Source organism: Garra rufa, chromosome 12 (genome assembly GCF_049309525.1).
Source record: "Garra rufa chromosome 12, GarRuf1.0, whole genome shotgun sequence".
In the NCBI taxonomy this organism is placed as follows: Eukaryota; Metazoa; Chordata; class Actinopteri; order Cypriniformes; family Cyprinidae; genus Garra; species Garra rufa.
The window spans coordinates 11,442,175-11,466,183 of record NC_133372.1 but is presented as its reverse complement, the minus strand read 5'-3'; the positions used below and the strand labels follow the sequence as shown (position 1 = coordinate 11,466,183).

Here is a 24,009-nt window from a genome sequence, read left to right as displayed (position 1 = left end):
GATGTCATTAGTGTGCAACGTGTTGAAAAGCTTCGAGTAATGAACCTTTTTACGATACAGTTGAGGGGAAAGCCTCAGTGCTTTGAAAAGCTTCATTTTACCATCACAACAAAATATAATAACAGCATGGTAAGACTACATTAAGGAGAATATCAGTAATGAACAACAATGTCAAATGAATAAACAGCCAAGTGAAAATAGAATAAAACTATACAAACCATAACGCATTAGAAGTGCTTAAGTCCATGTTGTAAGTCTTTAGACCCTCTTAAAAGACCTAATACTATCACAAGAACGGAGATATTCATTATATTACTGTTAAGCTCACTATCAATATTAAAATATGCCAAACCATGTGTCATGTTTCACAGCTATATTTATGACCTTTGCAGCTAAAAAAACCGCGTGAAAATCAGTTCGATATTCCGTGAGGTATGATTAATTAAATGCGTTGACAGCTCATTACACCTGCCAAACAGATTACACTGAGTGGAGCGGGTGACCGGTCCAAGATGGCGGCCCCACGTCTCGTCAGCACCAGTAGGGAGTATCGGTCGATGGGGCGTCTACTCTCTATATATGTCTATGATATACGCGACCAACGGACAGGTAGAGAAAGGGGTTTGAGTGATAAATAATCAGTGTGTAACCTGATAAAAACTATTTTTTAAATGTTATCCGCGTTATATTCCATGTGCAGCAACATTTATAATGATAGGTTTGGTCATTAAAGTTTAAATGCATAATTAAGCAAACACAAGAGCAGAGTTCTTGGAATGAAAGACTCGTTAAAGAACGTGCCTCTTGCTACACTTTTAATGGCAATATTGTACTGGTCTGTTGGACTTGGTTGAACAAAAATAAACAATATTTTGTTGCTTAAGCTTATGTATTCAGTCATTATTCAATGGTATACTAAAAATCCATGTAAAAATCTTAATTCTCACTGTTCTCAGGTCAAATATTTACATGCGATTAAAATGCGATTAATTTCGATTAATTAATTACAAAGCCTCTAATTAATTAGATTAAAATTTTTAATCGAGTCCCGGCCCATATATATATATATATATATATATATATATATAACAAAGATTAATAAATGCTGTATAAGTGCAGTTCATTATTAGTTCATGTTAACTAATGTGTATAACTAATGTTAACTAATGAACCTTATTGTAAAGTGTTACCATTTTATGAATGTGTTAAGTAACAGGTAGCTAATAAATAACTAATGTATTCTGTCATACCTCCTGGAGAACTACTATTAATCTTTGTTTGCTCTCTGAATTGTGCGTAGGATACTACCTCATCTGCTAACTCTCTAATGGAACGTTTGCTGAAGGAGAACTCTGAGTTCTCTGAGTGTCTTGCTGCTCTGAGTGAGGAGAAGATCTCCCTCAAACACACTATATCCTGTTTGGAGAGAGAATTGCAAACCCTGAAACAGCAGGAGCAGGTAATACTATTTAAATTTGTTTCTTCTTTTTATTTTTACCTTCCTTTTTTTGAAAAGCAGACCTTTTTTAACATCAATCAAGACATAATGCCACCACTGAATCCACCTACTAGAAATTGTTTGCATGATGTGTAAAAGTTGAAAGTGGATAAATACAGTTTTTCATCTGTTTCAGTGTACAGTCCATGTTTTGGTTCTAGGTGTGATGCTCCATATAGATTTGGTTGTGTCTGTCTGTTAGGTGAAATCTTCAGCTGTTACGGAGCAGTGCACATTATCAGAGAAGCTGGCCTGGCAGAAAGAAAAAGCAACTCTTCAGGCTGCGCTGCGAAAATCAGAGGCTGAACTCTCAAAAGTCACAGCAAGCAATGAAAACAGACCCATCAATGACCTCTCCAACAACAGGGTAAATTGGATTAAAGTTTTACAATGTATAATCTGTCCCTTTCTTTTAATTGTTTAACATATAGTGTTTGGTTTTTGACTGAAAATGTGACCAAGTCAAGTACCCTCCTAAATTCTTAACTTATTTGAATAATTTAAAAACACATTCACAGTTCTTTGGTTAAAAGGATAATTCACCCAAAATTTAAAGTTCTGTCATTAATTACTCGCCCTCATGTTGTTCCAAACCTGTAAGACCTTCGCTCGTCTTCAGAACACAAATTAATGTGTTTTTAATGAAATCCGAAAGCTCTAGCTCCATAGACAACTAGGGTCCTACCACGTTCAAGGTTCAGAAAGGTACTATGAACATAGACAGAATAGTCCATATGACATCAGTGGTTTAACCGTAACTTTATGAAGCGGCAAGAATACTTGCACTCCAAAATTACGGTAGGGTGAAGAATTGTTCAATAGTGTTTTTTTTTTTTTTTTTCTCTTCACAAAAAGCTTATAAAATCACTTTTGGGTGCATTGTCCTTCTAAATAAATGGCATCACTTGTTTCTTTAAAATTGGGGTGTAAAAGAACGTTTTACAGTTTTAGTGTGTTTGAACTGCTTTATTTACAAATCTGTTTCTGTAGGTGCAGCGGCTCTATGAGAGATACCTGCGAGCAGAGAGTTACAGGAAGTCTCTGGTGTATCAGAAGCGTTATCTCCTGTTGCTGCTAGGAGGGTTTCAAGAGTGTGAACAGGCTACTCTTGCGCTAATTGCTCGTATGGGAGCGCAGCCGACAGTGAGCCAATCACAGGCCTCCAGACCTCTAAACCGCTTCAGAACATCTGTCAGAGTGGTCATTGCTATCTCAAGGTAGGAAAAATGGCTATGTAGATGCCCCACTATGTGTCTGACAAGGTTAGCATGGCATTTGGATAATGCTTGCTTGTAACTGTTTCAAGTTTAGAAATGTTTACAATTCCAGTTTCTTATGAGTGGTTACTTAGCTTCTTATCGCATTTTTTAGACTGAAGTTCCTCACCAGAAAATGGCAAAGAGCTACAAGGAAAATCTCAGTAGGGAGTGCCACAGTTAATGGACATGGAACGGGACCAAGCACAGGTAAGTGTGTAGATCACATGATTCACTTGACTCTGGTTATATAAAATCATTAGTCATATATGAGTCGTCTTCCCTTCTGTCTTAGTTCCTGCTTTGAGGACCGAAGTGCTGAGGCCACAGCAGACTGGAGTTGCATTCAACTCTCCACCCACCCGTGATCCTGCCTTTGCACAAAGGGGTGTGGTCTCATCTCTGGTGCCGCCAATCAAATCACCCTTCCGACTGAATCATAGGTGAACTATTTCTTACTACACAAACAGCTTTATGTAGTGTTACTCTAGGTTGTTTTTCCAAATAGCAGTTTTATTAACTTTGATTAAGTCTTCCTTATAGAACATACACAAGTCCAGTGCTGGGACCAGCTGAACGCTCCTTCAGCTCTTCCCAAGATCAAGAACGTTCCCTTACAGAATATATCCAACATTTGGAGACTGTCCAGCAGTGCCTTGGAGCCGCTCGTCCAGGTAGGATGGGGCCAGTGGAAAATGACATAAAATTGTCAGATTTTTAAATAAGAAACACTCCAGTCTTAAAGTTGAAGTCAAAAGTTTACATACACATTGCATAATCTGCAAAATGTTAATCATTTTACCAAAATGTTTAAATAAGATTTCTAACCTAAATAAGATTTCACATAAAAGATGTTTACATATAGTCCACAAGAGAAAAGAATAGTTGAATTTATAAAAATGACCCTGTTCAAAAGTTTACATACACTTGGTTCTTAATACTGTGTTGTACCTGAATGATCCACAGCTGTTTTGTTTGTTTGTTTAGTGATAGTTGTTCATGAGTCTGTTGTTTGTCTTGAACAGTTAAACTGCCTTCTGTTCTTCAGAAAAATCCTTCAGATCCCATAAATTCTTTGGTTTTTCAGCATTTTTGTGTATTTGAACCCTTTCCAACAGTGACTGTTGATTTTGAGATCCATTTTTTTTACACTGAGGACAATTGAGGACTGGTATGCAGCTATTACAGAAGGTTCAAAAACTCACTGATGCTTCATTAAGAGCGGGGGTGAAAACTTTTGAACAGAATCAAGATCTGTACATTTTTTCTTATTTTGCCTAAATACCATACATTTTTATTTAGTACTGCCCTTCAGAATCTATAGAAGATGCTTGCATGTTTCTCAGAAGTCAAAAAAGTGAAATTTACCCTGATCTTCAAATTCAAGGCCCATCATGTTTCCTTCAAGAGCATCCGTGAGCATTTGAATCTTCTGTAATAGTTGCATACGAGTCCCTCAGTGTGAAAAGATAGATCTCAAAATCAATAACAAAAATGCTGAAAAACCAAATAATTTATGGGACCCGAAGGATTTTTCTGAAGAACAGCGGGCAGTTTAACTGTTCAGAACAAACAAGGCATTCATGAACAACTATCACTAAACTAAAGAAAATTATGACAATAGCTTTGTTTAACAGCAACTGAAGCACTTCACCAAAAATCACTCTTGAATGGTATTCTTGCATTCAGATAGTATTGGAAGTTACGTAAAAACTATACTTATACCTTGTTTCTGTAACTGATTACACAAGACGGTTATTAGTACCCTGTTAACACTGAAGGTGAAAGGATCCAAAACCTTAAAATGGCCATTTTTGAACTCTGACCTTACCATCTTACAGTCCCCAGAGCGGACAAGAGGCATAGCCTCCCCGATACGATGGGCTATCAGCAGAAGTGGTTTCTAGAAAATAGAACCTGGCTGTATTTGAGTTGTTTGTCACCGGGGGCCGTGTGGCCTTTAGGTGAGTGACCTTCTGGCCTCACTTCCATGTTACCAAATCACAGAGGAGTTCAGAGAGAAGTTCACCTTCTTGTGTGATCAGTCACATTCTGGTTGGTCTTGTTTCACACAGGTGTGCATGCCTGTTTGTCTGCATGAATACTCCTATGTTGCTTGTGCACTGTGTGTAGGACGGTTAGCAGGTTAAGCAAATGCAGGACTGATATTTCTAATCATATTTTGTGTATTTATTTATTTTTTTCACAGGTTCCCCATCAATGCTTCCATATGCCAGAAAGTCTGACCGATGAATGAATGAATGAAGAAATCTGATCACTTGTGCCAGTCTGTGCAAATTAGTTTTTTACATTCTTAAATTATTTTTAATTGCTTTTTTGTTATGCTTTGTTTCATCATTTTTAGCTGAAACATTATCACCAATAACGTGTTATTTTTTTTGCAACCAGTGCTGATGTTTTCACTTTTTTTGTATACGACGTTTGAATGGTCTTTAAATGTTCACAGTTTATATATTTTTTACATATTGTCCACAATAAGCATTTATTAAGACATTTGCACTTGAATTTGTGATTTTTAATGGATGTCACTGTTTAAATGCACATGGTTGAACATGTTTTGTAAAATGTTTTATATTCTTTTTTTATGGACAGTATTTCTATGAAAATCAATAAATATTTTAGTCTAAATTTGAGTTATTTGTGGTCTGTGTCATTTCAGTAAAAAAAAAGCATGTTCAAGGGCTTAAAGGGATGGTTCACACAAAAATGAAAATTACTTTGGTAACCAAACAGTTTCTGATGCTGATTGACTTTCATAGTTTTCTGTGTTTCTCCACCTCTATGGACTTCAATGGGGACCAACAACTGTTTGGTTACCCACTTTCTTAAAAAGATCTTCCTTTATGTTCAACAAAAGAAATTCATACAGGTTAAGCCTAGGGCCCCAGGGAGAAAAATGATGGGCTTAAAATAAAAATTAACATTTATTTCCATATTGTATGCTGTTATTTGTGTCCTTGTTGCTTTTTATTTTAAAGTGTCAAGATCACATTTCTGTAGTATTTTAAGAGATGAGACCCAAAAGGTTTCATAGAATGGAAAAAAAATGTAGTTGCTTTTTATACAAGATCTTTACTAAACTACTTTACTTAAAACTGACTAATTTAATGTGCTGAATCAGTCAGTTCACAAGGAGTAATTTTTGTGCTTTTTTCTTTTTTTTTCCTATTCTACGTCAAACCAACAGTGGTTTAGACACCTGACATATATTATTTAATTTTTTTTACTAGTGGGTGCAGGACACTATAGTTCATTTATGTAAGTGAGGGTAGCAAAATAAAGTAAACTGACATTTTATACCCAAAAATTCTTTATACAGTGGACTACCAGTAAAATTGGAACTAAAATTGATTTGACACTTTGACCATGTTTTGTTACATACCTTTCTATCAAAGTTATCTGACATTATAAAGATGATTTTGTTCAGACACAGTTTAACTCGTGAGTTCTTGTCATATTTTATTACTCTTTTCTAATCTATCGCGAATAAACTGTGATAATGTGAAATGAGAAGATGTCTTATTTTGGTTTGACTGTATATAACCTTTAAGTTCTGACATATTCTAATGTAGCTTTTGCTTATTGATTTCATTACTTGACAATAAATAATGCTACTTTTTTGACACAAAGGCATAAAATGTCTTTTTAAAGGGAAAAATATCTGATGAATGAGTAATGCTACATGATGCCTGTTAGTGAATGATTTCACCGCTTGCCGCGTCCCGTGTGAAAGGGCCTAATGCGGCGACATCTGCGCATGCGCTGAAATTGTTGCAAATAGATGCAGTTTGTTTGCAGTCCCTTTTCACATATTCGTTTAAGCATAAAAAAGGTTATAAGCAAAGTACATAGAAACATTTTTTCAGATTCTGAAATCGGACTGAATTCATTCGAATGGAAGAAAATCAACGTGCTCGCCGCTGTAGTTTACCTCAGGTTTCCGCGTTTAATGTTGTTCATACCTCATTTTTCGTGAACCCATCAAAGGTGGTATAGTACGGTATGTCTAAACATATAGTTTATATTTCATTGCCTAATTGTTGAGTATACATTGTTGACACTGATGTGAGTGAAGAGAGGGAGTGGCGATAGAGTGCGTAAGGCCCGGATAGCTCAGTCGGTAGAGCATCAGACTTTTAATCTGAGGGTCCAGGGTTCAAGTCCCTGTTCGGGCGATATATTTTTCCGTAGCTTTAACGAAAGAAGTACTTGGCAGTACAGTATATGTGATTTAAAGAAATGTAGTCTGTTGGTTTTCATCCTTTAATTCACAAATCATTAAAACATTAACCCACAGTTTCACAGACAAGGCTTAAACCTGCTGGACTAAAATGTAAATCTGAGCTGTTTCAACTGAGAGAAACTTGCACTGACTGATCTTTAAATATAACAGTGCCTTTGTTTTGTCTCAAGATGCACATCAGTAATGTTTTTTTTTTTTCTAAGCATGTTTATTAAAAAAATGTTTAAATGTCCTAATTGAATTATGGCCTAATCCTGGTTTAGTCTAAGCCCTGTCTGTGAAACCAGGCCTAAGAGTAATCTAGTTGGCTTTGCATATCCACCTTTTTTTTCTAGTCAAATTAACGTATTTGCAGAGCCGATATTATAGCGTTCAATCTATGAAAATGGTTTTAAAAAGCACATAGCACCATAGTTTAATCACTAAACAGTGTCACAATAGTTTAAAGAGTGGGTAGATGACATGAAGTAGCCCGAGGTTTAGATGAGGGTTTGCACTTACGTCAGTTACCCGGATGCGTGGCCATATTGGTGATACTTGAATGTAAACAACAGCATGAATTGCACGGTCAATGTACTACTGAATGCGTTCTGCTAATTTATGCTTGTGAAAAAAAAAAAAACGTGGAAGCTGTTAAATCATATAGAAAAGAATTTAGTAAGCAGGAAAGGGTGCAATCTTTTGACAAACTAAAGTAAATAGGTGGTAAAGATACGTACGAGAAGCCTGATATTTCACCTACCTGACCGGAAATGATAGGAACAAACACAAATGTTGTCAAGATTCTTGTCCTGGAAATCCTGGTTCAATTTGGCCAACCACAAACGCCTTTTGTTCCACAGGAAGTTTTTTGCACTCTTCTCTTTGATTTGTTATAATTTTTGGCCGTCTATAGTAATGTTCCTCCAAATGTTTTTCCCGGTCTGACCGATTAGTACAGCCCAAAACGACAATAATTGACCTTTTTCAGCAGCAATAATCAGCAAAATATTGTTTTGGTTGGTATTTAATATGGCCGATTGGTCACACGTCGTGAAAACACTCTATTCGTATTCGGCTTCTGATTGGGGGGAAGTTCGCCAGATGTTGTCCACAAAATTATTAGAGCTCATATTATTTTTAACGCATTATTTTATTATTTCACACACAGCATTTTAACTTAAGCGCTGCAAGCCATGCTTGTTTTTTTGTCATCAAGGCATACAGCGCCAGACACAGACATATTTGCTGGTACGCAAAACAAGTACTTTATGGGAGTTCCTTACAGCTTATTGCTGTTACTGTGGCAGCCAACAACAGCACATCTTAACCCTGCGCACATTTTTATACTTAGTTATACAGAAAAGGTTTCTATGGAAGGCCATTTCCACCACATAAGAAAAAAATTCATGCCTTAAAAAGCCAAAACTAAGACATTAAGACATTTTTCAGTCAAAATTTTGACTTTTTTACCTTGTAATTATGACTTTCAAAATCATTATTTTGATTATCTTTTTATCTCGTGATTAAGATATAAATAATAATAAGTCATAATTAAAAGATAAGTCAAAATTATGAATTTAAAAATCAAATTTATGATTAAAGTCATCATTTTTAAAGATAAATGTGAAAATTATGAAATAAAGTTGAAATGATGACTTACCTAAGTCATAGTTTTCACTTTTTATGTCATAATTGACTGAAGTCATAATTTCGAATTTTAAAGTCATAATTTTGACTTTTTGGCCCGGTTTCACAGACGGGGCTTAGACTAAGCCAGGATTAAGCCGTAGTTCAATTACGACATTTAAGTAATTTTTATAAACATGCTTAGAAAAAAACACTACTGGTGTGCATCTTGAAATAGGCACTGATATATTTTAACGTCAATCAGTGCAAGTTTATTTTATTTGAAACAGCTCAGACTTTAGTCTAGGACTAGTCTTAAACCTGGTCTGTGAAACCGGGGGATAATCTCCTAATTATGACCTTTAAAGTCATAATTTTGACTTCATCTCGTGATTATGACTCAGTAAGTCATAATTTCGACTTTTTAATCTTATAACTATGACTTAAGTCATCATTTCAAATTCAGAATTTTGACTTTTTGGCACGGGTTCACAGACAGGGCTTAGACTAAAGCCAGGATTGAGCCATAGTTCAATTATTAAGACATTTTTATAAACCTGCTTTGAAAAAACGTTACTGGTGTGCATCTTAAGACCAAATAAAGATACTGATATATTTTAAGGTCAATCAGTGCAAGTTTATTTCAGTTGAACAACTCAGACTTACATTTTAGTCTAGGACTAGGCTTAAGCCTCGTCTGTGAAACCGACAATAATAATCTCTTATTTATGACTTTTAAAGTCATAATTTTGAATTTTAGTCATAATTTTGACACCAAGTCATAATTTCAACTTTATCTCATAATTATGACTTAAGCCATAATTTCGAAATTTAAAGTCATAATTTTGACTTTATCTCAATTTCAACTTTTTATCTCGTAATCATGATTTAGGTCATAATTTAGAATTTTAAAGTCATCATTTTGACTTTTTATTTTGTAGTTATGACTTCATAATTCTGACTTTTTTCATAATTATGACTTATGTCATAGTTTCAACTTTTTAAGGCATGGATTTTTTTTCTTAGGTGGCGGAAATGGGCTTCCGTAAGTTTGTTTAAATAACTCAGTCAATCTTTTTCATCCCATTTTAACATTGAGTTCTATAGAGAGCACCGAAAACCAAAGTTAGAATCCAACATGGTGGCTGGCACTCATCGGTTACTCAGGAAAAAGGTGGATAAAATCATCTCTTTGTTTTAGAAAATCTAATTACACGCAAAATATTAAATACATTTTATTGATGAATTTAACCTGTACAAAATGTAAATATACAACAGAGTCTAGAAACCTGAAAACAAAAGACAATGGAAAATGCACAGCTGCAGTTGATAAGATTAGTCAAGGTTACAGAAGCATTTTACAGGCCAATTATTACAAACACATACCAGTATAAAGGTCAAGGGTCATGCACAATTTGCACCTTGAACACTCTCTAAGCACAATGTATGTGAGCAGTGAGAGATATGACATATCATTTTATGTGAAACAAAATATACACATTTTGCCATTTTATGCAGTGAATGGGATTCAAAATCTTTGCAGTCACACACTAACTACACAAAGGTTTGTTTACTTCCTTTTTAGCAGTTATGGGTTTGAGAATGGAAGATGCAGCAGTCTGCAATCGCCCAATAAGCGTCATGCACTTGGACAACTTCAGTGCCAAAAAACAAGCCGGTCCTGAGATATCTGAAATATATAATGCTATACACAACCCCTCATTCTCTTCAAATCATGTTTTATTCACCTGAGCCACAGTAAATAAACTAGAACGCTAACAGAAAAATTCCTGGGGTTTTATTCTACACAACTTCCTTAAAAACTGCATGTCAGTAAAAACAAATATAATTAGCCCACTGCCTCGGAGTCATCCTTTGGATCTAAAAAAAAAAGATAAAGTGCATTCTCGTTTGCTATTGTGCAAATAATAAAAATTAGGAAAGAGCATGCATCATTTTTTTTACAGTGCCAGGTGTGTATGATCTTCAGTGGTTTGCCCCCCTCACAAAATCCAGGATTGACAATAAAATCTAAATTTGCAAAGCTTAAAGTTCATGATGGCACATTGCATATTATAAATATTTCATCCTCCTATCAAAATGATTCAAAGCAGCTCAAAAATTCTAAGCACGGGTTTCCTACATCAACACCAACCTTTACTTTTTGACAAGAACGGAAATGTCAAGGTTAACCGAACGCAATCCTATTTGACAGTTTACTCAACGGCCGCTTTGTCTACTGCTTGTATAAGACTTTCCTATTCACAATGAAAAAATATTTTACAGGACCAGTTTTCAAACTTCTCTTAGTATGTGAGAACTATGAATAATTGAGTATTTTGATAATATTGTTCATTGTATCAGTCCCTCAGAAGCTCAAACCATTACAGTGCATCTGAAAATTCGATACGATGCCACTCTGTGACATACAGTACTTAAGCTCGGACTTTGTCGGTTTTGTCCAAGAGTAAATAAATATGACTTTTTTGATCAGTGTCCAAAAGTAAAAGGATGCTGTGAGTCTTTCGAGTACTTCAACCAGTTAAGTCACCTACAAAAATAAATAAATATTAGGAATCCAGCAGATCTACGCTCCTTCATATTTACCGCATAAATGTTACACTTTATGGATGTTTGGTGGTAACTCGTCCTCAGCTGCTTCCTCTGGCACTGGGTCGTGATGTCTGCCCATTTGGTTCTCCTCAGACCAGCCGCCCATAGGCATCCGAGGCGCTCTATGAGCTCGAAAGCTTCCAGGATCTGCAGGAGACACATGTAAAGACTATATGTGACCTGATCCAGCAAATTTCAAAATTAAGATTTTGGTATCAATGGAAAGAGGAGACCATAAGCTTTAAAATGATATCCTATTCTAAGTCATACCTTGAAACCAATTGAAAACAAAAGGTTTTTTTGCCTGTCTTTTGTTGATATCTTTCAAAATCCATTGCATTTAACGAGATAAACTATTTATTTTACTGCTTAATTTGACCAAAGATATTTGTATACAGTCAAGCCTGAAATTATTCATACCCCTGGCAAATTCTTTTAAAGACTTAAAGTTACTTTTATTTAACCAGCAAGTTTTTTTTAAATTAAATTATTCATACCCTTCTCAAAAATCAATAGAAAAGCCTTTATTGGCTATTACAGCAATCAAACGCTTCCTATAATTGCTGACCAGCTGATTGCATGTCTCCACTGGTATTTTTGCCCATTCATCTTTAGCGATGAGCTCTCCAACTCTTTCAGGTTGGAGGGTCTTCTTGCCACTGAAGGATTACAAATTTAAGAATCTGTTAAAGATTTGTTGATCCTACATTCTGACTTAGCATCACATGAAAAACTAAGGTGAAGTACATTGTATTTAGCATTTATGGTAAATATGAGGACATCAGACAAATTATTCTCTCAAGTAAAGTTTGTAGCAAGAGGTTTCCCAAGTTAAGTGTGAATTCTAACCTCAAGGTACAACTGCCTTTTGTTCAGCACCTTTGCATTTGAATGACACTTGTATTCTAAATAGATCAAGGCCGGGAAAATCCTTTTACTAGGCTGATTATCTGTACCACATTTGCATGCTTTGTTTAGATTGTCTCCACCTCTATGTATCCCTCCCCCTGGAAATGTATATAAACTAAAATGTATCTGCCTTAGTCATGATTAGGTTCTCTGGTCCACCGGCTGAAAAACACCCCCAAAACATTAGGTTCCCACCACCATGTTTGACAGTGGGGATGGTGTTCTTAGGCTTCTCCTTTTTTACGCCAAATGAAGGCTACATCATTGTGGCCAAACAATTCAATTTTTGTTTCCTCTGATCATAAAGCAGAAGATTAGAAGACTTCTTTGTCCAGATGAGCATCTGCAAACACCAAGCAGACTTTTGTCTGCCTTATCTGGAGAAGTGGTGTCCTCCTTGGTATGTGTCCGTGGAACCCAGTGGTGTGCAGTGTCCGTTGGACTGTCTGCCATGAGATGTTGCCACCAGCAGAGCCCAGATTCATCAGGATGGCCTTGGTGGTGATCCTTGGATTCTTTTTTTACCTCTCTCATGATCCTCCTGGCCAGCACAGGTGCCACTTTTGGCTTCCGACCACGTCCTCTGAGATTTTTCACAGTGCGGAACGTCTTGTATTTTTTAATAATACTTTGCACTGTAGCCACTGGAACTTCAAAACATTTAGATAAGGTCTTATAGCCCTTTTTCTGATTTGTGAGCAGCCACATGTCCTCAGTGAGCTCCTTTGTCTTAACCATGACTGTCCACAAACTAACAGCAGAGAGCTTCTGTTTTTCACCTGTTGAGTTGATTAAAACAGCTGTTCCCAATGAATCAGGGTAATTAGGATGCTTTAGAACAGCTTGGACTATTTGGAATGGTATAGAACTTTGGATTTCCCCATATACTGTGACAGTATGAATAATTTTGGACATGACACTTTTTGTTCAAATGTAAATAATTGCTGAGAATTTTTTTTTTCCACAATGATGCCTCTTGTACATCGTCTTATTATCTTTTGGGAGAAGCCTGTATCATTTCCGGTAAAAAAAAAAAAAACTTGCTGGTTGAATAAAAGTAACTTTAAGTCAGAATTTGCCAGGGGTATGAATAATTTTGGGCTTGACTGTATATATAAATGCTATTAAACCAGGCTGAAGCTCAAATTATTTTAAAGTATTTATATGAATAAATATTTTTTAAGGCACTTTTACTGAGATTTACTATACCTGAAATATAGGGAAATGCTCAGAAGTGACTAGAGGAGTTAAGAAAAGCAATGTTCATTTCCAGCGAATTTAGTAAAACTTTAAGTCAACTTTAATAGTCATTTAAATACCTTTACTCAGTTATCTGCACTACGAAACTTTGGGAAATTATGTTTGTATGTCTGTTCTTTGAAATGAGTTAAAAAAAGAAAAAAAAAAAATTTCATTGTTTTTCCACATTATCGGCCATATCTTAAAATAGAACGCTGCGACGGTACTTTTAATTTTTAGACATTGCGAACAGTCGTTTGTAGTACCTGAGGTTCCACCGTAGCGCCGATGGCTACCACTCTGGTGTGCTGCCCCCTCCTGATGTGAGGTGGTTGGGAAAGTGCTGGACCGGGGGAAGTTTCGGGTAGCTTCTATGTCCTCGTTGACACTCTCACTGCTCTCGTCACTCTCCTGTCTGTGCCAGGTGTGTCGAGACACCTCACCTCGCGACTGCTGCTTGTGCATCTACACGTACATTGGACATAGTTAATCATTTTCAGGTGCAGACTAGAGACACAACACATTATTGGTTAAACAGCTGATTTGGACAGGTTGTGTAGGAAAGTAGCCAAGATGGCCATCATTTGTGGGAAGTATCCACCTTTTTCTTCCTGTAAAAGCAGGCATGGCCATTTGTACATTTTATAGGTGTGCTTCTGGTCTCATCTGCATCCAGCTATTTTTAGCTGTACAAAACGTTTTGCTGCTTGGTATTGCAAATTGGTGTCTTGCTATGTTATTTTAATGTATTTTAATTATTAGCAAAATTGTTTGTAGTGCAAACAGTTTTAACCTCATAGGCTTACTTTTTACATTGAGGTAAAAGGTGGATAGGGAGTGATATTCTTGCCATGTGTTGATCATGGCAGTCTTGCATATTCTTGGATCAGACCCATATATGTACATTCACCGATTCCATAATTTCATAATAAAGTTCTGGTTATATCAGCTGTTCATATGTTGCTTTACCTCATGCATGTAGAGAGCATGAATGCTCATCTCTGTGGAGGCGTATTCCGATAGGATCATACTGGTCAGCTGGCCTTCCCAGGCACTACTGCCAGAGCTGATGGTACGGGCATCAGTGCTGGATGAGGATGAACCAAGAGTTGAGAAGGAGAAAAAAATAACAAATTAATGATATGAAATAGCTTAATGGCTAGTAATCAATCTAGCTGTAAAGATGCAAAGACATATTAAAGTTCAAAAGTTTGGAATTGGTATGATTTTTGTAGTATCTCACAGAGGCTGCATTTATTTGATAAATTTCATTTTTCATTTTATTATTTATTTATTCTATTTTATTACATTTTTTAATGTAATTTATTCATGTGATTTCAAAGCTGTTTTTCAGCATCATTACTCCAGTCTTCAGTGTCACATGGTCCTTCAGAAATCATTCTAATATGCTGATTTGCTGCTCAAGAAACATTTCATAATACTATCAACGCTGAAAACAGCTTTTCAGGATTGTTTGACAGCATTTAAAACAAATGCATTTACTGTGATTTTGATTGATTTAACGCACCCTTAAATTCATAAAAAATTTGTCTTTCATTCTACAGTCGTAAAGAATTTTTTTTTTTTAGGGAAACTTTTCAGGATTTTCCTCCATATCAGGCTTGTGCACAATTCAGAATTGAATTGAGAATGACTCCTAAATTCCAATTCAATTCTTGAATTTGAATTGATGTCAAAAACAGGATGTAGAATTACAATTCGAATTTGAATTAAAGAAAGCAGAATTGCAATTCATTACAAATTCAAAGAAATTCCTATACATAAGTGAAGTGTTTAACAATGAAGCTTTACAATATATGTCAGATATGATTTCATTACATATTCTATGAATGATATTAGTTTGAACTACTTGTACAGATTACATTGTGTTGATTGATTACTTTGAAATGAAAATAACATTTTGAACAAAACTGATCAAACATTGAGGGAGTAATTTATTTCAAGAATTTGATCATTATATGTTGGAACAAAATGTATGCAGGGTTGAGGAGTGACTAGTCATGTGTAATGAAATTATGCTATTAAATTACAAAATTAATGTAATTGTATGTGAGATTCAACACATTCTTTCTGTTGTATGACTGTGTGGAATGTCTTTGAATTGCCATGAATTTAATTCCACTTCCTGTCCTTCCAACTCCAATTCAAATTCAACTTCCTGTGGGGCGGAGTCAGTTCAATTCAAAGTCCAACTCATGAATTGAATGGCGGCCAATTCTGAAATTCTGAATTGTGCACAAGCCTGCTCCATATAATGGATATGTATGGTGCCCCCCATATATATATATATATATATATTTTTTTTTTTATGTTAACATTTTATTCAGTCATTACCTTGAGCCTGTCATTCCTCGCCCAGCAACCACAGCTGGATGGTCAGGTCGTGACAGTCTGGCAGATGGGTAGCTGCCCCGCAGGTGTAGACTCGTGCTGACAGGAGAGAGGGAGCGTAGGGCGGATGCCCCCTCACTCACTCCAATGGACACAGGATTGATGGAGCCCTCTCGACCCAGATGCAGTGAAGCCAGGGAGGGGGGTCCCATCAGGAGATTTGCAATAAGACTGCGAGGCTGAAATGAAAAACCAAACGTAAAAGTGGGTACTTGGTTCACTTTTCATTAAAGGTGACACATCATGAAAATCTGACTTTTCTTTTATTTAAGTGATATAATCGGATCCCCAGTGCATCTACCAACCCAGCGTGTCAGATTTTGCTCCCCTGTGAAGTGACAATGGTGTACTAGTTGTAATGCCATGACAAAAGTTTGAGCAAAGCGTGCTAACTGTTCTGTTGTTGGCTGCACAGCACAGCAGCACAGAACGCTATTTAGAGTCCCAGCCTCAGAGGAGACAAGAGAGCAGTGGATTTACTGATTTATTTGCTGCTGCCACACAGATCTAATATAAAAATGCAATTTATTTTCCAGCTGTTTACCTTCACAGACATAACCGACTGTTTTTGCAACTGCTTTGGATGTGTTTGCTTAGAAAACCCTATGCCATAAGTTTAAAATGCATGATTTCAGCTCGATAGACATGATAATAAAAATCAAACAGATGTTTTTTGGCAGAGTATCTGACGTACGAGCTGTAAAGGCACAGCCCTATTCTAAAAAAGGGTGCGGGGAGCAGCAGCTCATTTGCATTTAAAAAAACAAGCATGAAACCTGTGTGTTTCTGCTTTCACTCAAAATGGGTATTTTCAATATGATATAATAAATGATCTGTGGGGTATTTTGAGCTAAAACTTCACAGACACATTCTGGTAACACCTAAGACGTATTTTACATCTTGTAAAATGGGCATAATAGGTCTTTAATATTTTTCAGGACCCAGTCTAATGCTTTGATATAATAGTATTACTATTCCAGTTACTGATCAGACTTGCATTAGAAATACATCACATCATATGTAATAATCTGGATGGATGGATGGATGGATGTTGGCAGCTCAGTCATTTGGATACCTCTGAATCAGACTGCAGTGAATGTGTTGAGGTAAATGCAGGATTTTCTGCTATGATTCCCTGCTGTCCTGCGGCGGCCTCGCGGTTCACCTTCTCTTTTAAAAGGCTGATGAAATGCGTGCTCTCCCGAGGGGGCTGCCAGTGTGGATTTGTGATAGCAAAGTGCATGAGTGACAGTTCAGTCTTCCCATCTTCTGCCTGCTGATAGATGGAGGCCTCTGTTTTTCCAGCAGACATCCACTGTAGTGGACCAAAAAAGGGCATCATAGTCAACAGTAAAGAGAGAGCTAGGTAGACACATCTACAAAATAACATGAAATGAAAACAATTTTATGGGAAAAAAAAGTTTTGTGCCCTTACCGCAGGATGACCATGTTGACGAACATCCATCTGTGCAAAAGAGCAAGTATCACCCACACCGACCACATCTACGGTAAAGTTGCGGAAAAAATCTATGATCTCTAGAGATTTACGCCGCAAGCAAAAAATAAGAATGAAGGGAGTGATGACAGGACTCAACAGCTCCTCAAGAATAAACACCTACAGAAACAGGGATCAAAAGAGAGATGGCATGAAATACTGTTTTTGTAAATTTTAATAAAAAAGTCATAACTCAAGCTTTTGGTGCAATGACAGACCTGCATATCAGACCTCTCCAAATACAGGTGATTCTCAATAAATTAGAATGTCGTGGAAAGGTTCATTTAGTTTAGTAATTCAACTCAAATTGTGAAACTCATATATTAAATAAATTCAATGTTCACAGACTGAAGTAGTGTAAGTCTTTGTTTTTTTTAATTGTGATGATTTGGCTCACATTTAACAAAAACCCACCAATTCATTATCTCAACAAATAAGAATACTTCATGAGACCAATAAAAAAAAAAAAATAGTGAATTGTTGGCTTTCTGGAAATTAAATAGGATTTACTGTATACAGTATGTACTCAATACTTGGCAGGGCTCTTTTTGCTTTAATTACTGCCTCAATTTGGCGTGGCATGGAGGTGGTATGGAAGCCCAGGTTTCTTTGACAGTGGCCTTCAGCTCAAGTGTATTTTTGGTCGATTCTCTATGGGGTTCTGGTCTGGTGAGTTTGCTGGCCAGTCAAGCACACCAACACCATAGTCATTTAACCAACTTTTGGTGCTTTTGACAGTGTGGGCAGGTGCCAAATCCTGCTGGAAAATGAAATCAGCATCTTTAAAAAGCTGGTTAGAGGAAGGAAGCATGAAGTGGTCTTGGTAAACGGGTGCAGTTCAAAAAACACAGTAGACCAACACCAGCAGATGACATTGCACCCCAAATCATCACAGACATGGAAACTTAACACTTCAAGCAACTTGGGCTTTGAGCTTCTCCACCCTTCCTCCATACTCTAGGACCTTATTTTTTCAAAAGAAATACAAAACCTGCTCTCATCTGAAAATAGGACTTTGGACCACTGGGCAACAGTCCATTTCTTCTTCTCCTTAGCTGGGCTCCCTAGCTGGGCAGACGCCTCTGAAGTTGTCTGTGGTTCAGGAGTGGCTTAACAAGAGGAATACGACAACTGTAGCCAAATTCCTTGACATGTCTGTGTGTGGTGGCTCTTGATGCCTTGACCCCAGCCTCAGTCCATTCCTTGTGAAGTTCACCCAAATTCTTGAATCGATTTTGCTTGACAAGCCTATCAAGGCTGTGGTTCTCTTGGTTGGTTGTGCATCTTTTTCTTCTACACTTTTTCCTTCCACTCAATTTTCTGTTAACATGCTTGGATGCAGCACTCTGTGAACAGCCAGCTTCTTTGGCAATGAATGTTTGTGGCTTACCCTCCTTGTGAAAGGTGTCAATTATTGTCTTCTGGACAACTGTCTTCCCCATGATTGTGTAGCCTAGTGAACCAAACTGAAAGACCGTTTTGAAGATTCTTTGCAGGTGTTTAGAGTTGATTAGCTGATTGGCATGTGACCATATTCTAATTTGTTGAGATAGTAAATTGGTGAGTTTTTGTTAAATGTGAGCCAAAATCATCCCAATAAAAGAACCAAAGACTTAAACTAATTCAGTCTGGGTGCATTGAATTTATTGAATACACAAGTTTCACAATTCGAGTTGAATCACTGACAAAAATGAACTTTTCCACAACATTCTAATTCATAAATATGCACCTGTATTTAGTCTTAAACTCAACCTCTTTCTTACAACTGATCGCAAGCTGATCAACTGATCAACAATCAATTATGCATAGAATGAAGTCCCTGCCCTACATTTTTTTCCTTTTTCTTAAAAAAAATATAAAGATATTTCAGTTTCTGAAAATGTTATCATTGAGCTTTCATTAATAATACAATAATATTAAGATTTAATAATAATACATTTGTCTTAGGTACATACAGAATTTTTTTAAACCTCTGCATTACTTACGGCCTTGTACTGAAAGAGCTGTGCAAACTCATCTCTGGTCTCATAGCGGTGGGCATTACCCTGCCAATGATCAGGCATGTAATGGATGTGAGCCAAGATCACTTTAAGCAGCTGCTCTGGGCAGAACACCATATGCTTGTCTGGGATAAAAGACCTAGGGCAAACAAGGATGAAAGAATGAGCACAAAACAGTTCAAATTCAAATCTCACCAGTAAGTCAAATAAAGACAGTTTGATCTTGGTCACACTTAGCATGGTCACACCTGCAGACTGTGACGCAGATCCCAAGTAATGTAATACTGCTGAGCACATGTTCGACAGCCAATACATCTTCATCATAAATTGTCAAAGCAATCAAAACTGCTAGTATGGAGCCCGCAAAGAATGCCACGTTCTTGGCCACCACTGTCAGTAATGGTGACATGAAGCAGTTCATGTACTTCGAGGAGGCCTTGTAGCCCTTGCTGAGGCGTGACATCAGCTCATGGTCTAGTTCATTGAAGTGTCGGAGGTAAAAACGGCCATACAGGGACCAACATCGAGCACCCAGACTTCCCGGCTCACGCTTGATCACCTCAGTGTAGCTGAAGAAAGCATAAAGAATCTGCCAAATGAGAATAACAGGACACAAGAGAAGGTTGGCAATTCCAATCCACAAGATCCTTGAGCTTAGGCGATCCGCTAACTCCAAACGGTTCCCTCCACGTTTGTACTCTGGCTTCAGACTCCACTCGTTTTCAAAAAGAGATCCAGGGCCCCAGAAGAAGATCAACTCAAAATTATACTTGAGGCCACGAGTGTAAAAAACAGTGTCGCCCAGCATAGGCAAGCGAAAGCGTACGGGTAGGAGTGACTTGTTGACCATCGCGACCATGTAGTTTTTAAAACGCAGTATGCGGTGGTAGATGTCAAGCTCTGTCAGTTCTTTTTTGTGGATGCAAATCTGGTGCTCCTTCTGTATTTCAATAATCCTTGCCTGCACCTCCTGCCAGGTGAAATATGGAAGGTCCGTCTACAAAACAGGAATGGGTTATTAAACATTTAAAAATATTAACTCAGTTGAATACCATAATTTCATTATAGTACCTTTACTTTGAAAATGATCAGCAGTTTGAGTGACTTACTGGCATCAAGAACAAATAAACAATTAAGAGAGACACAGTATGCTTTCCTCCACTGCTGACTCAAATGCTTGTGCTGTAATGACTTAACAGAAAAACTCACCATGGACATTTTAAGGGCGTTGATGTAAAACGATCGTATCTCCCAGTAGCAACAAATATTGTAGATAAACTTGATGAGACGGTGGAGCCAAAAGACCCCTGATATGATGAGGATGAAGATGACGAAAACATTGTCACGGATCCTAAAACACACGTTGACAAAAGACAGTTTGCGTTATGATGGATCATACTGAGAGTAAGAAGTTAAAACATTAATGCCACATAAATTCGTATATTAAATATACCTAGCACTGCACACATCCACAGGAAGAAATGCATCAGGAAGCGTAACCTTTGAGGAATCAGTGTGATTAACAAACTTGTTGGCAAAGAGTATGTCATAGTCCACACAGTTAGCCAGGAACACTGTGAACGCCACCACAAACACCAGTTGCCTGGAATAATAATGGGGAAAAGTACATAGTTCAGTAGGTTTAAAGAATTTAATCACTGATCCATTGTTTACAGACACTGCTTATGAGCAGCAAGATGATTTTACAATGAGACACAATCACATTTAAAGGAACAGTTCACCCAAAAATAAAAATTCTGTCATTAATTACTCACTCTCATGTCTTTCCAAACCCATAAGACCTGGTCCTTTTCGGAACACAAATTAAGTTATTTTTGATTAAATTTAACAGCTGACCCTGTGTACATAAACAGCAATGCAACTACCACATTCAAGGCCCAGAAAGGTAGTAAGGGCATCGATAAAAAAAGTCCATAATGTTATGAAGCTATGAGAATACTTTTTGTGCACAAAAAAAAAACAATAGCGTCTTTGTTCAACAATACCTGCTCTTCCCTGTCAGTCATTACTTTTGGGTGAACTATCACTTTAATGAAGGATACAGTAACTGAATTGATACTTACACAAGCTCAAATATTTCTCCCAGCAGCATACAGGTAAATCCATTCTTCTGGTGTTGATTATAGACTTATTGAATGTTAAGGAAATCTAAAGATTTATGTTGACTCTAATCACCAAATTGATGTAAATCTACTTGATCTAACATTTAAAAAATATTTAACTAATAATCAAGCAATTCATTTTTAGTGCGCAAAGGATATTCTCTGGAAGAAAAGGTCCAGATTTTCAATGTGGTGCCATGGAGCTGCAATAAATAACTTAAATCATTAATTTTATGGCAAAATTACATGGAAAAATACAGAGCTAAACTACCGGTCAACAGTTTTTGAACAGTAAGATTTTTAATGTTTTTTAAAAAATTATCTTCCGCTCACATAGCCTGCAAAATATCCAAAATACAGCAATTTTGTGAAATATTTTTTACTATTTAAAATAACCGCTTTCTATTTGAATATATATTAAAATTTAATTTACTCATGTGATCAAAGCTAAATTTTCAGCATCATTACTCCAGCCTTCAGTGTCACATGATCCTTCAATAATCATTCTAATTTGCTGATTTGCTGTTCAAGAAACATTTATTATTAGTAGTAGTAGTAGTAGTAGTAATTTTTTTCAGGATTCTTTAATGAATAGAAAATCCAAAGATCAGCATAAATAAAAAGCTTTTATAAAATTATACACTATACCGTTCAAAAACTTGGAGTCAGTATAGAAAAAATTATCGAAATTAATACTTTTATTTAGCAAGGATGCTTTAAATTGATTAAAAGTCATGATAAAGACATTTATAAGGTTACAAAAGATTTCAATTCAGATAAATGCTGTTCATCTGAACTTTCTTTTCATCAAAGAAACCTGAAAAAATTCTACTCAGCTGTTTTCAACGTAATAACAATAAATGATTTTTCAGCAGCAAATCAGAATATTAGAATGCTTTCTGAAGGATCATGTGACTGGAGTAATGATGAAAAATTCAGCTTTGAAACCACAGGGATAAATTACATTTTAAAATGTATTCAACTAGAAAACTGTTATTTTAAGTAGTAATAATATTTCAACATCGTACAGTTTTTCCTGTACTTTGGATCACATAAATGCAGACTTCTACAGGTAAGTAGAAGAGACTTCTTAAAAAAACATTAAAAACTTTTGACTGGTAGTGTAGGTTAATTGTAAGAAGCATGTTGCATATCCATTGCTCATTTAAGGTAAACATGCCAGAGAATAAAAGTATTAGGCTCCAACATACAATACTGCATTGTTGCTTTACTTTAATTTGTGGGATGTGTTGTAAATCTTACATTTGGATCCCTCTGGAACATGCACCAGCAGATTCTCTTCTCCAGGAGGGGAGTCACTGTAGGACGCCTCCAGGCGCTGATACTCTGTATCAAAGTGGGCCATCCCGCTGCCAGCCCCTGAATCTCCTGTCATACACTATCCCTTCTGCTGCCTTTAGATTTAAAGGAACACTTATTTCATTGTTAGGCAACCACTGGGTGTGAAACAAAACAAGATAGAATAAATTTGGTCCAAATTGTGTTTTAAAGACATTTTAACACGACAAATTATAGTTCATAATGGTATTTAAAAATACCCAGCCCACAAAAACATGTCAGGACGCTCCACTAGTGACCCCATTGCGCAACAACATCGGGCCCACGCTCATAAGAAACGTGCAAACGACTCACGTCGTAGGAAATAACATACTTAGCCAAACAATATGTTTAAACCACTGGTTTTGTTGCCATTACGTAAGCAGTTTTAAAACAAGTGTTGGACCAGTTTGGCTGGCTTTATGTCAAATGTCAATCTTTAAGAAACAAACAATGCAAGCAATGCTACCTTGAAGGAATTTGTCTTTATTCTAACATAAAATTATTAAAAAATTAATAAGTCTTACCGTGTACCTCCCGCCATTTCATTTATGAAACCAAAAGGACTAACGTTACGGGACCAATTCTGCTGTTCCTAGATGAAACAGCAAAAACATAATACACAGTCAGTCTTGCATAAGGCAAAAAAAAACAAAAAAAAACAGACACAGTCGCTTTGGGTGCCTTTTGAATTCTTCTTTATTATCCGTACATGACATTTAATACTTAATAAAATAACTAATGTTTGTTATTATCGCTGACAGGAGGCACCCAGTTGTTTATGTCAACAGAAGCCTGATGAAAATATGAAATGCGCGTCACACTGAGAGAGAAACACCTACCTACACAGCAACAGACAGGCTATTCGCTAATCAGAAAAAGGATTTGAATGAAATCTTACCTCATTCGAATAAAAGGAGCAGTGATTTATGATTCACACTCTGTTATAAAAGCCAAGTTCTCTTTTGTTTTCCCTTCTGAAGCATTTTTGGTTTCGATTCTTGACGTACGGTATGGAGGCCGCGTCCACTGAGTGACACATTTGCTGTCCAATCAGAAATAGGTTTTGGGTGTGAACGAGCCAATGGCATTAGGAGGCGGGGCTTATTTTAGTAAATACAAAACATAGCAGACAATATTTATTCCAAAGGCATTCAGATACTGAATTTCGCAGAACACACAAAAAGTTGTAAATGTACATATTATTTAAATTACACTTTGGGTTAAATAGTAAACAACAATTAATCATAGTTG

At 36.6% G+C, this 24,009-nt stretch overlaps 2 protein-coding genes and 1 non-coding gene across 4 annotated transcripts in view; 2 read left to right on the top strand and 1 right to left on the bottom strand.

The window, feature by feature from the left end:
* pcnt (pericentrin) overlaps positions 1–5,405 on the top strand; it is a 53,988-nt gene extending 48,583 nt beyond the window's left edge. The window contains exons 47-53 of the mRNA XM_073851761.1: positions 1,301–1,459; positions 1,701–1,865; positions 2,489–2,715; positions 2,870–2,964; positions 3,050–3,197; positions 3,298–3,428; positions 4,964–5,405. Coding sequence (XP_073707862.1) covers positions 1,301–1,459; positions 1,701–1,865; positions 2,489–2,715; positions 2,870–2,964; positions 3,050–3,197; positions 3,298–3,428; positions 4,964–5,007 — 969 coding nt within the window. The 3' untranslated portion in view covers positions 5,008–5,405. The remainder of the gene's footprint in view (positions 1–1,300; positions 1,460–1,700; positions 1,866–2,488; positions 2,716–2,869; positions 2,965–3,049; positions 3,198–3,297; positions 3,429–4,963) is intronic.
* A 1,472-nt stretch (positions 5,406–6,877) lies between these two features.
* Positions 6,878–6,950, top strand: trnak-uuu (transfer RNA lysine (anticodon UUU)). Its single transcript has one exon. It is a non-coding gene; the product is annotated as a tRNA-Lys (tRNA).
* Positions 6,951–9,848: 2,898 nt separating this feature from the next.
* Positions 9,849–23,796, bottom strand: atg9a (ATG9 autophagy related 9 homolog A (S. cerevisiae)). Of its 2 annotated transcripts, XM_073851364.1 has the most exons (16): positions 23,657–23,796; positions 23,283–23,350; positions 22,681–22,832; positions 21,578–21,620; positions 21,379–21,444; positions 20,748–20,897; positions 20,504–20,645; positions 19,543–20,291; positions 19,280–19,433; positions 17,235–17,414; positions 16,875–17,114; positions 15,743–15,978; positions 14,357–14,474; positions 13,654–13,852; positions 11,250–11,386; positions 9,849–11,177 (listed from the first exon to the last, which is right to left on the bottom strand). In XM_073851364.1, exons 3-16 carry the CDS (start codon positions 22,811–22,813, stop codon positions 11,169–11,171), a joined length of 2,556 nt encoding a protein of 851 aa, XP_073707465.1. In that variant the 5' UTR covers positions 22,814–22,832; positions 23,283–23,350; positions 23,657–23,796; the 3' UTR covers positions 9,849–11,168. The 2 variants fall into 2 exon arrangements, with proteins under 2 accessions (XP_073707465.1, XP_073707466.1); XM_073851365.1 differs by having other exon boundaries at positions 9,849–11,386.
* Between the last annotated feature and the right edge of the window lie 213 nt (positions 23,797–24,009).

Bases quoted from the DNA above. Each gene is read 5' to 3' on its own strand.
- atg9a (XM_073851364.1), bottom strand. From the start codon at position 22,813: ATGACAGGAGATTCAGGGGCTGGCAGCGGGATGGCCCACTTTGATACA. The intron at 20,646-20,747 runs GTATATTTAATA...CGTGTGTTTTAG, and splicing joins GTGGATGTGTGCAGTGCTAG to GATCCGTGACAATGTTTTCG. The intron at 20,292-20,503 runs GTGAGTTTTTCT...CCTGTTTTGTAG, and splicing joins ACGCCCTTAAAATGTCCATG to ACGGACCTTCCATATTTCAC.